The following is a 12,626-nucleotide window of genomic DNA, read 5'->3' on the forward strand; positions in this document are numbered from 1 at the left end:
TATTTTTATAACTATACAGTCACTATCATATGTATATGAAAGCACTACGTGCTTTACAGACAGCTTTTGTAATGGGTAATGGTATTACTCCTTGTAAATTGCTTTAATGCTTGATCATCTCACATCAACGTTTAAACCATGTGGAAATTCAGGAGACCAGTACTGTGTTTATAGATAATATAATGTCACAAAACAGTTCATGCAAAGGCAGTAGATTTATATTTCAGTCGAAAAGCTGCTGGCTGGGAGCAGCGGCGGTAGGAGCACCAAAATGTTAGTTTGTCAGGTTCAACTGGCCTTCAGCAACTTTTTCTGAAGGGATTGCTGTGCCTGTTCGTGTCTTTTTGTCTTGACTTGACCTCACAGTGGGCTGTGACGTTAAACTCTGGGATCATAAAAGTTTTTATGTATCTTTTTTAAAACATCTGTCTCTATCGAACAGTTGCATTAGGCCATGGGCACTGGTACAGCTCAGAGGTCATTCAGACAAAGAAAGTTGGCAGGATTCAAACAAGCACTACACTGTATATCAATGTGTGAACCAATAGCATCAGACAGCAAAATACAGTCTAGTTTGACACTATACAGAGTCAGAGTAGCATGAAGTGACACTCTCTTTATCTCTTTATCCAGGTTCGTTTAGAATGGCCTACAGATCTAGCCATCAACCCCATGGATAACTCCATTTATGTCCTCGACAACAACGTTGTCCTCCAGATCACTGAAAACAGACAGGTACCGTCTGAACCCACATTAACAGCTGTGCATGTTTCACAAATGTCCTACAGCATGTGCTACTTTTCGGATTTATTACTTTTTCAAGTAACGTAAGAAATACCAATAAATGAAATAGCCTCAACCCTCTTTGCAAAAACTAAAAATACACAGTGTTACTAAATCATTGTTCATTGACACCCATATATGTATGTGTGTGTGTGTGTGTGTGTGTGTGTGTGTGTGTGTGTGTTCAGGTCCGTATCGTGGCAGGTCGTCCAATGCACTGCCAGGTGCCTGGAATAGAATATACTATGGGGAAGAGAGCGGTCCAGACCATGCTAGAGGGAGCTACAGCCATAGCCTTGTCCTACAGCGGAGTCCTCTATATCGCAGAGACGGATGAGAAGAAAATCCACCGCATTCGACAGGTGATCCTCAGGATACATAATTTCCTGATTATCAGTTTCCCTGACAAGAAAGCACAGCTTTGAGAGTCTGTCCACGTTGGTCGTAGTTGTGACAATATTCTGGTTGACAATACATCAGTTGGCACTTGGCAGAGCTGAGATGTACCTCCTCCACCCTCAGATTTAACCAAAAGCATTGCCTGACCATCAGCCCGTGTCAGTATTACTTAGTTTATCTTATTTTATTGTAAGAGGATCTTTTTTTTTAGGGATGACATGTCATTAAGGTCTGTGGTCTGAATCAATCCCCAGATGCAGACACATTAGTCAAATGATTTTACTGAATGCTTTGAGTGTATCTTTTTGTTTTCTGAGAAAGAGCAGGTCAGTTCTTGTTTTTGTGTGTCCCTGGTTTTCAAATGTCTGTATCTGACTGTCATCTCGCTAGGTGTCGACTGATGGAGAAATTACCCACCTAGCTGGAGCGCTGTCTGACTGTGACTGCAAGGTAACACACCACAGCTGCTTCACATATACATGAGTTAACACAGAGGAGTGCCGTTTTCCATCCAGCTCCTTCTTTCATATCAGTGTAACGTCTTCATCTTGATATGGTCGTAATACAGCTGTTTTGTCCATCAGCTCAACAAACCCAAGTTCAAAATGAATGTGAAGCAGTCAAGGAATCACGGGGATTAAATTCCACATATAATATAAGGAATCTGATCCCAGTACAGTATGTTACAATAGTGAAGTGACGACAGGCAGTGTCTGCTCATCATGAATGGACTAACAAGCATTTTTCTCCTGATTTTTTGTCATGCCCACATCTCATCTCTTCTTTCCTTGACACGTACGAAGTTCATTTACTCGTGTAGTGTTGTTCTCCACCGCTCACTCGCTGCCTCCCTCTGTCCTGCAGAACGATGCCAACTGTGACTGCTATCAGACAGGAGACGGCTACGCCAAAGACGCAAGGCTTAATTGTCCTTCGTCTTTGGTGGTGTCTCCGGATGGGACACTGTACGTGGCTGATCTGGGAAACATCCGCATTCGAGCCATACGACGCAACCAACCACCGACTGGTGTGTATATCAAGCACACACACACACAAAGTGGGCATACTAATGTTGTCAGAAATGAAAAACAACATTAAAAAAAAGCAGCATGGCTAACTGTAATGGGTCCTGGGAAGATACTGTAACTGGCTGACTGACTGGCTGTCTGTTTGTCTGTGTCTTTAGGCTCTCTAGCTTCAGGTCCGAGCTCCTATGAAGTGGCTTCTCCAGCCTCTCAAGAGCTCTATGTGTTTGATGCGAATGGAACTCACCAGTTCACCATGTCTCTGGTCACTGGAGACTATAAATACAACTTCAGCTACAGGTCAGTGCGTGTGGTCAAGAATTCGTGTCATACCTGAAGGTGACTGCAGTAGCAACATGCCCATCGCAAACTTTCACATTGTTTTGTCCTTCACTCTCAGCAATGAGGAGGATGTGACCGCAGTGACGGACAGCAGCGGGAACACCCTCCGCATCCGGAGAGATACCAACAGGATGCCTGTACGTGTGGTTGCCCCTGACAATCAGGTGAGATCAACAAGTCTTTTGCCGTGCTGCAGATCATAGTTTGACATTTGGGTTTTGAAGGTCATTTATTTGCCCAAACATTTCAAGTGTTTCCATCAGTTTTTTAGCTGCAGTAAGATTTTTATTTGAGAGGCTCCGGCCTTTGGATCCTTTGAATAAATGGCACATGGAAGGAGGTGAAAGAAAAAATGTGAGATGCAAGTTATGTTGATAAGGGCATTCAGTCAGCTAATATACGAGTAATTCTTTTTTATTAGTATTTTGAACACAGTTCTCCCACCAGGTAGTTTCAACAAAGACACTAAAACACTATATTGACAATCCAGAACATTCATCAGAATAAACCTACATATACTGATATTTACTGTCTGAAAGGACGGCTGTACTGGCAGAATGTATGTAATCCTGTTTTACTGTGGTGTGTGTTTTTCTGTGTGTGTAGGTCATCTGGCTGACCATCGGGACTAATGGAGGTCTGAAGACTCTCACGGCTCAGGGTCAGGAACTGGTCTTGTTTAGTTACCATGGCAACAGCGGCTTGCTGGCTACCAAGAGCATCCAAATAGGCTGGACTACCTTCTATGAGTGAGCAGCATTGCTGTGTTTATGTTTGAGAACATATCTGTACTGCCGTGTGCTGAATTTCAAAAGCCATTGAAGCCATATTATCCAAGTTACTAAGAATTATATTAACTCTTAGTTTGGTTTCATAGCATTGATAAGATAATCTGAACGTTTCTGGATAGAATAGCATCACCTAGTATAAAGCACATTAGAACAATGTGTGTTTAGTGTAGATTGAGGTATTTTTTACAGGTATCTGTAAAGCACATTAGAGTAATGGCCACTAATGTGCCTTTATTCCTCCCTGCATCCTGTCCTTGTAGCTATGACAGCGAGGGTCGTCTGACTAATGTGACCTTCCCCACCGGCGTGGTGACCAATCTCCACGGCGACATGTCGTCGGGAGCTGTTTCTGTGGACATTGAGACGTCAGGAAGGGATGAGGATGTTTCCATAACAACCAACTTGTCATCAATAGACTCCTTCTACACTCTGGTGCAGGGTAAGGCGGTTGCAGAAGCTTGTGTGTGTGTGTGTGTGTGTGGTGTCCCGTTGTAGTCACATTGTGGGGACATAAATATGTTTACACAGACATACTGTGGGGACTGGCCTTCCCTATAGGAGCAGAATGTCAGTCCCCATAACAAGCATCATTAAATTTTTTGAAGACTTGGCTTAAGATGAAGGTAAAGTTAGGTTTTGGTTAGGGTTAGACGAAAAGTGGTTATGGTTAGGATTAGGGTAAGTCAGTAATGTAAGTCGGTGTAAGGTCTTCTGAAGTGATGGATACAAGACTATGTGTGTATATGTGTGTTTGTGTGTGTGTGCAAGTAAGGAAGACACTTTGCAAGAGAGTGCATGTGACAGCGTTTATTTTGCAAGCGCTGTTTTAACACAAATTATACTGGACAATATTATCCCAGTACTGTGCCTGATTTCCATTCAAATCACTGCCAGGCGGCTGTGATTCAGATGGAAATTAGTCACAAAAGCCAATTTGTTTTGGAGGAGCAGTCATCATTCTGACCAGTTCTTAATCACACTGAAGAAGATGTACAGCAACATAGAAAGCAGGGAAACCCTGCAACATCACTGCTGGGTGTTCGGCATGTTATCAGGGTCAGGAGACAATGGCTAAAAAATTCAGACCAATCTCCTGAACATGTTAACATCTGAGAGAATTCCCAATATGTTCTAATCCATAACCATTACCTACGTACTAACAGAAAGAACAAAAAAAGAAATGTTCACATTTTTTAAAACTTGAGATTTTGATTTATGTCCTCCTCAGTTCTCAAGTGCTCACGTGCATCTGTGTGTGTACAGATACAAATCTTTTGTTGTGTGCAGATGTGTGCAGCAGTTAAAACAGATCTTCCTTGATGTTCTCTGTAGCTGGTGTTAGCAGGATAGCTAGGAAGCTAATGACTACGTTACATGGATTTACAACCCTGTTTTCCAAAAAAAGTTGGGCTGCTGCGTAAAAGGTAAATTAAACCAGAAGGCACTAATTTGCAAACGCTGTGTTTACTGATGAGTCCATGCAGTAATATCCTTTATTATTATTGTCGCTGCAGCACTGCAGTTGCCCTTAGGGATCAATAAAGTACTCTATCAATCTATAGAATCATGTGTTCACAAAGTGGTGATCCTCGTTCCATCCTTGCTCGTGAACGACTGAGCCTTTCATACCCAGTGATACTATCACCTCTTACCAACCTGAACCTGAACCTGTTTACCTGTGGAATGATCCAAGCAGGTGTTTCTGAGCATTCCACTACATTCCCAGTCTGTTGTTGCTCCTGTCCCAACTGGTTTGAAACATGGCATCAAATTCAGAATGAGCTTATAAATACAAAAATGAATGAAGTTGTTCGGATAAAACATTATGTATATTGTCTTTGTACTGTTTTCAGCTGAGTATATGTCAAAAAGGATTATAAGTTATCACATTATGATTTACTCCGGACAGAATATTTCCACATCTAACTCTGTGAATTAAAGGTTTATTTCGACCAAACCAGAGTTGGTGATTGTTGGACGACTGGAAAGATGAACCAAGGCAGCTGTTTCTGTAGAGTTTAAATGAAGCATGTTTTACATGATATGTGAGGAGAGAGGAGAGGAGAGGAGAGTGATACAACAGCTGTTTCTGGGTAGGGGGAGGCGTGGCCGACATGTCCGTTTGCTTTGGTCTGAGATGCTGGTGCTCTAGTGTGACATCTAGCGGACATAAATAGAAGCTTTCCTCACTACTTGTGGACACAATCATGAAAAACATTCACACAACTGTCAAATAGGATAAAATTAAGAAATGATGTCATTTTATGCTCAAAAGGTCAAAGGTCAACTTCACTGTGTCAATAATATGGTCGCTATGGACAACGCCAATGATAATTTCCACTTGGATTTAAGTTTTTCAATTTCCATTTTAAACATTTTCAGAATTGATCTGAGGTGAGGAAGTAAGTTCCATTTCATAAACTCCCTCAGGTCTGCTCATGTCATATTTAACAACCATGTGACCTGAGCTCTGCTCCCAAGTTTCCAGTCAACACCTGTGTACTGGCTGCTGGTTTGGCTACATACTCCCATATGACCTTCACCCCCGCTATGAGGCTTGCCTTGGTGCTGTCCATGCTGAGCTAGCACTTAACCCTGCATGCTGCCTGCCACTTCTGTGCTCGTTTGCCTATGAATGCTTTCACAGCGCTCCGTGTCAAGGATGTGACAGTGTGGATCGCTTGCGAGAGGCAGAAATGGACCTCTTCATCTGCTAGTTTCAAGACATCCCAGAGGAGGACCTCAATAGCGGACACAAATCAGGTGGCTTGGCTCCCTCCATCTGGGGTTTTCTTCGCGGCTCTCCCTCCTCCACATGTTGAGCCCTGGAGTTTGGTGATGGGGGATCTCGCAGCCTTGTGTGTCCAGCTTTCTTCATCCCACCACAGCCAGAAGCCCTGCAGCAGCAGCTCTCTCCTTCTCTGCGTTATCCTGTTAGCCTAATGCCCACAGTTGAAGGACTTTTTCAGGACCTGCTGGGCATCATCAGAAAGGCGACCGATCTGGGTGGTATTGCGATGTCGGACTAGCAAACTCCTTTCTGTCAAGAATTATTCCCCTCGAGGGGTTCTTCCCCCTGCCTCACAGGAATGATGCAGAAGAAGTGTTTTGCTGGCTCTGCTCAATGCGTACTTTGTCTCAGTATGTTTTGCACACAGCAAACATCAGGCAGACACAGCAGCTGTTCGTTCATTACAGAGGACACTTGCAAGATGTAGCTCTGTCAAATCAGTGTCTTTTTCAGTGGCTGTGTGATGACATCACACAAGCCTACAGTGCAGCAGGAGTGGAGCCTCTGCAGGGCATCCGGACGCACTCCATGAGAGCCTTATCCTCCCCCATGGCACTCCTCAGAGGGATGAGAGTAGCAGACGGCGCCATCTTGGGCTGTTCCGTGCCCTTTCATTCCTTTTTTTCGCTTTCTGTCTGTGTCCTCCCTGACACATTCAGTTTTAAACGTGCTAGACACCAGATGACACTCTGTCAGATCTGTCGCTTTTACACACATGCCAAAAGGTGTGTCTCTAATCCCATCATCTCAGATTAGTGGGCTGCATGGGGACCATTATGGTGCGTAATCACTGTCGCACTCTTTTGCAGTGCGTGTGCTGTGTGGAGGGAGTGTAATTTCACTTGGCCCCTTTTTTCCACACAGGGCTGACATGTTGTTAACCACGGCACAGCATCGCCTTGCTACCTTATTACGCTTTGCGTTACATGTTTGTGAACTGGTGTGTGTTATCTGCTTGTGCACCTTGGTGTCACAGTTTACATTGACTACACCAGCTTCGCCCTTTAAAAATAGTGACTCATAGGGGGGAATCCTATGTGAAATAGAATGTTATGTATTGTAACTCCAGTTTATATGAGTATAAGCATAGCCCTCAAAGAAACAGGCCCTCCTGCTACACAAGTATTGCTGACTTTTGGGAGCAGACCTCAGGCCACGTAGTTATATACTGCAGGAGCGGACCCGAGGAGGGGCCATACAGGGCACAAGGGCTTGAAAGAAATGACTGCATACGTGCACAGGGACAAACCTGGCAGTGACACCCCCTACAGGGACTACACTACGAGTAGAATCTTAGTCATAATCTTACCCATGACGTAGCTAATGCTATGGATTCTTCTGTCATTGCATCCCCTCTGATAATATTAGGTTTGAGAGGGACTGCACAAGGAAAAAAAATGCGGGTTTCACCATCCTCATCATCCTTCATGTGAGACATTCAGCCCAAACAGCAAGGGAAAACAATAATTTAGCACTGATGCCCTTGTTAAATCTGAACTAATGAGCCAGCTGAAGCGAGGCCTCGAGTGGCCAGCAGTGATTTGTTTCAGAGCGAGCTACATGTGCCCAGAGTGTGAAGGAAAACAGAGTAGAATCTCCCTCCCTGCACAGCATTATTGATTGGAAGGTAATAAGTTATTCAAAGCCATCGCCAAGTGTAGCATTCTTCTCCATCAATTCATGTACATTATTTATCGTTTCACCTCCACTCTATGACTATCACCTAAACTGCGCAGTGTGCCAGTGTGAAAGTGGTCTAGGTAATGTGAAATCACATTAGGTGGGCTAGTTGTAACCCTGAAATGGTAAACAAGCTAATATAGCTGCTGTATTTTGTCATATTGATGTGGTTGTTGAAAGCTGGGTTGCATGTTGGTAATGCAGGGCCTGACAATGATGCACTACAAGGACAAATACAGTAAATATATGGTACATTATCATGGCCTGGCTCTAATAAGATGTGTGTGCTGTCTTTCCACATTCATAATGTACTTTCTTTTCTTTTCTTTTTTTTGGCCCACTGCAACCCCTCCTCTTCAGAGGACACCTTCACTTTTATTCACATAGTTTGTTTGCTTTCTTTTGTGCTGGGAAATTGGTGTGGGTAGGTGGGAGTTAAGAATCACCAGTATCCACCCAGTAAATCCTCCCATTGAAGAATAGCACAACAGCTGCTGTGTACAGCAGTTACATTCTGAACAGATTTGAAACCTTAAAGTCTTTGTCATGAATTCTTTGACTGCAGATAATTGATGTTAATAGGAATTTAGCCAACAAGTGCTTTTCCAAGTTCATTAGAGTAAAAATTTGTTCAACTGATGTAGAAGATAAGAAGATTTGAAAATAATAACCAAAGGTAATCCCTGCAGATTATGCAGTAATAAAATGTGCATCAACAGAAGACACAACACTCTTTCAGTGTGTCAGATTGTTCAATAACTGTGACATGTTAGGAAATACTTTGATTAGTTATTAACAAGACAGTCAGTCAAAGACGACTCATTTACCTGACGGTATATCAGAGGGAAGGAGGAGGAGTAATAATGTACAGTATATAGCCTAGTGAGCTCCTATCTCTGTCTTGCTCACACACACACACACACACACACACACAAACACACACACACACACACACAGCTAGTACTCCTACAAGAGGTCAAGGGCAACCTAATTAAAAGAGGCTGGGGGATGTTAATACCATTAGCAGGTACAAACACTGCCCACAGAAATTAATTGTACTAATTCCTCTCTGTACATTTATCCCTTTATCTCCCTCCTTCTTTTGCACTATCTTGCGCTCCTCTCTTTGTCATTTTTCTCTCCTTACACCAGACCTTTTAGTGCACCCTTTTTTCCTGGGATTCTCCTGTATTTTACCCTTCTTTCCTGCTATCCTCCTGTTTAAATATTTTCCTGTAAATCTCCCACATTTGTAACCTCCTTAAAAAAAGGTTGGCTGTAGCACTGACTGGAGGAATAACCGCCTCGATGCGTTTGCTGCAGTCACCTCTGCTACAGCAGTTTGCAGTGTGTAGAAGATTAGCTGTAACATCTGCTAATGAAGAGTCATTCACTCAAATGGCCCCCGCCAATAGCAGAAGAAGAAGAACAAGAAGGGTGAACGTGAGAGGGATGCAGCTGCCACCAAATGGGAGGAGGCTTATCCGTACTTAATGAAGAGCAACTTTGGTCAAAGTCATGCTTTTTGTAAAATAAGCAGCAAATCTGCAAAATATCAGCATGGCTTCAAGGTGCAGAAACATGCTCCATCAATGACTGCATTTATAATATCTCTACCATCCGTTTTCATATCCACCCTCTCCTCCTGTCTCTCTCCCCAGCAGCCTCTCAAAGTCACAACTGAAGCATCATGTTAAAGTGTTGTGTACATATCCTTCAAGTAATACAGAAATAAACTAAGTGCTGAATGTATCTGACCTTTAGTGTTTTCATTGATATAAAGCAGGGATGTTCACAGCACTTCACCTTCAACCAGGTATCTGATTCTGACCACCTGTCTGCTGTCACTTAATGAAGGAACTAGTTAACTCAAACCTTGCTGCTCTGATATTTTAAAGTGAGCAGTTCCCCTGTGGTGATTTTAGGATTTACTGCATGACCTCCTGTCTAAATGTTTGGGGGATGTAGACAGTGGTAAAGGCGGTGCTGCCTGAAAATTTGCTTTATTTTCAAAACCAATTGTTGACAGCTCTGCCTTACTTTCAGCTCAGTTAAGTTTTAATACACTGTTTTTGAATAAATGCCATGACATTTGCCACGTTGAAAACACAAAATCAATGAATGTGAAATATTGTTATGGTTCATTCACAATAGTTGTCTTTCTGTCTTTCTCTCATACAGACCAGCTTCGTAACAGCTACCAGGTGGGTAATGACCATTCACTGAGGGTCATCTATGCCAATGGGATGGACACACACTACCAGACAGAGCCCCACATACTAGCAGGTATGCAGTTTTCAGCACATTACCCTGAATGTACTGTGATGTAGAGTAATCAGAGGTTTCCTATCAAAACAATTCCACTACAGATACAAAAGGAATTGGTAAACAACTTAATCTGTTTTTACAGTGTGCAATATGTGTAAAGCATTTCAGGCTATCTACATGGTGAATATTTATGAGTTATGAATTGCTCAAACGCTGTGTACCAGATTTCTATGTAAATGGAGGTAAACACTATCTGACGGGCTTGTTTGTGAAATGGATCATAGTGGGGTATCAGTGTCAGTGTCATTTGCTCTGCTACTACACTCGGTACAAGTCACTGCTTGTCCAGCTGTAACCATACAGCGATAAGCTCGCAGTTTTATTTGACACATTAGGATTTGATCTTCACGTCAAGTATCACAAAATGTCACAATAACAACACAAAATGTCATTTTAATGCTTTGATCTGATCATTTCTCAAGTCATTGCATTTACTGCAGATCACCTCTACTTTACTTAGTTTCTAAAGCACCATGGTAGTGCTTAAGACTCAAATAAGTTCAAGTTCTTCCTACTGTCTAGATAGCCTCTGGTGGGCATTAATCACAATAAAGTGTAAAAATCATTGTATACGGATTTGAAATGTGCTGAATGTATTATAGGTGATTTGTGACTACAGCATGCTGGAAAATGTTTGGCAACAATGAGTGTGCGATTTGCATCAATTGGGCTACATTAGAAGACTTAAACCGCAAACTCTGTCAAATGATAGAAATGTCTGAAGTGACACTGTATACACAGGTACAGATACGTGAAACCCTCCAGAGAGGCTAGTCGCTTCCGTAAATTATCAAAATCCACTGTGGAATGTGGAGCAGATGTCAGATGTGACACACACCTGACGTCTGGTGTGTGAACAGCACATGTTGATTTGTGGCTTTTTTGGCTTTGCATAGTCTGGTTTCGACTTTTTTCACTATGAAATATTGCTGGTATTCACGTCTTATTTTATACGACTTTGTAGGTGCAGCTAACCCCACTGTGGCCCGACGCAACATGACACTGCCGGGAGAGAATGGCCAGAACCTGGTGGAGTGGAGGTTCAGGAAGGAACAGACACGAGGAAAAGTCATCGTCTTTGGGAGAAAGCTCAGGGTGAGTGCTCTCCAGCTGAAGCTTTCCATAAACAGAGAACAATACACAGCTTTGTTACTGACTACTAACCCACAATATTTCTAAACTGAAAGAGGAAATAGAGTAAGCTGACAAGCATGTTCATTAAATGAACATGGAAATTGACTCCATCCATGTGGTCCAATGGATAGAGACCAATTTAGTTAATTCAAGGAATTTATTTTAGAATTGGTGGCAACACTTAAGTCAGGTTGGATACCCTCTTGGTGGATAACCAGTCTATCACAGGGCGCATACTGTACAGACTAACACAGTGATACCTACATGCAGTTCAGAGTTTTAAATTCATCCTCATGTTTTTGGATTGTTGGAAGGAGAAGCCCACACAGACATGGGAAGACCATACAAGTGCTCTGCGCACAGTGTGGCCCCAGCCGGCCATTAGTTGTAAATCCACAACCTTTTTGCCATAAGGCAACAGTACTCACAAACCACTGAGTCATGTGACTTTTATCATTTTGCCCCTCTGTGAGCAGCACAATATGAGGCACAGAGGGGTTTCTGTTTCAGTCATAATCCCTAACCCTAACCCTATTATGACATTGTCTGTTGTTCTTAAAAGCTATTAGGACAGAAGGAAGGGACAGTGATTTGTCTGCAGTGCTTCAATATTACATGAAGTGCTGTCTAACTAGCCTAGCTTAATAGGGGAAAAGTGTGCAGTCATGTGCTCCCTGGCGTGTTTGATCCACGCAGTGGTGCCATTCTCAGCATGGTCCAATAAACCCTAATGAATGTAACAGCATGTCCACTCCAAGTAATGGGGAGTGTTGTTTTGTCAGCAAGATTCAAGCTGCAGGTAAACAGGATGTGTTTTTGTAAATGGGGATGTAGAGGTGAGCATTCTGTAAATAGAGTATGTACACTCTATAAAGCCACATGTGTGTGACTCATGTGTATGAGAATTTGTCTCCGCTAACACAATGACGGTCCGGCCGCCCTGCAGTGGCAACAAGGTGCCAATTTAAGCCGTTAATGATGATGGGGTGATTGTGGGACGAAATGAACTGCACTGAACTTTAATCCAGTCTTTTACTAAATGCTAATATTCATACTGGGTTTATATAGTGTGCTAATCCCACTGACGAATGTGTATTGTGCACAAAATGCCAGTTAAAACTGCGTGTTTAAGTAGTATGAAATAATGAAAAGAGCTACTGCCAAACACAGAATGTCAAGGCTGGTAAGTTTTACACGATGATAAATTGATCATGTAGGACATTAAGTGAATTTTTAATTTCTAGATATATTTTTTATGATGTAATAATGGTGTATTTGACTTTCACTGTCTCGTTTGTCAATTTTGTATGGATGAGAGATACACTGGATTCTGAGAATGCAAGGCCATTCCAT

At 42.5% G+C, this 12,626-nt stretch overlaps 1 protein-coding gene across 1 annotated transcript in view; it reads left to right on the forward strand.

Annotated features, from left to right (window-relative positions):
- Window positions 1-12,626, forward strand: part of tenm3 (teneurin transmembrane protein 3) — a 198,826-nt gene that overhangs the window by 163,377 nt on the left and 22,823 nt on the right. Inside the window, exons 28-37 of the mRNA XM_041933771.1 lie at window positions 634-735; window positions 972-1,145; window positions 1,573-1,632; window positions 2,047-2,209; window positions 2,369-2,507; window positions 2,608-2,713; window positions 3,156-3,298; window positions 3,601-3,779; window positions 9,993-10,097; window positions 11,104-11,234. Coding sequence (XP_041789705.1) covers window positions 634-735; window positions 972-1,145; window positions 1,573-1,632; window positions 2,047-2,209; window positions 2,369-2,507; window positions 2,608-2,713; window positions 3,156-3,298; window positions 3,601-3,779; window positions 9,993-10,097; window positions 11,104-11,234 — 1,302 coding nt within the window. The remainder of the gene's footprint in view (window positions 1-633; window positions 736-971; window positions 1,146-1,572; window positions 1,633-2,046; window positions 2,210-2,368; window positions 2,508-2,607; window positions 2,714-3,155; window positions 3,299-3,600; window positions 3,780-9,992; window positions 10,098-11,103; window positions 11,235-12,626) is intronic.

The sequence above is a fragment of the Chelmon rostratus genome, chromosome 3 (genome assembly GCF_017976325.1).
Source record: "Chelmon rostratus isolate fCheRos1 chromosome 3, fCheRos1.pri, whole genome shotgun sequence".
Classification (NCBI taxonomy): domain Eukaryota; kingdom Metazoa; phylum Chordata; class Actinopteri; order Chaetodontiformes; family Chaetodontidae; genus Chelmon; species Chelmon rostratus.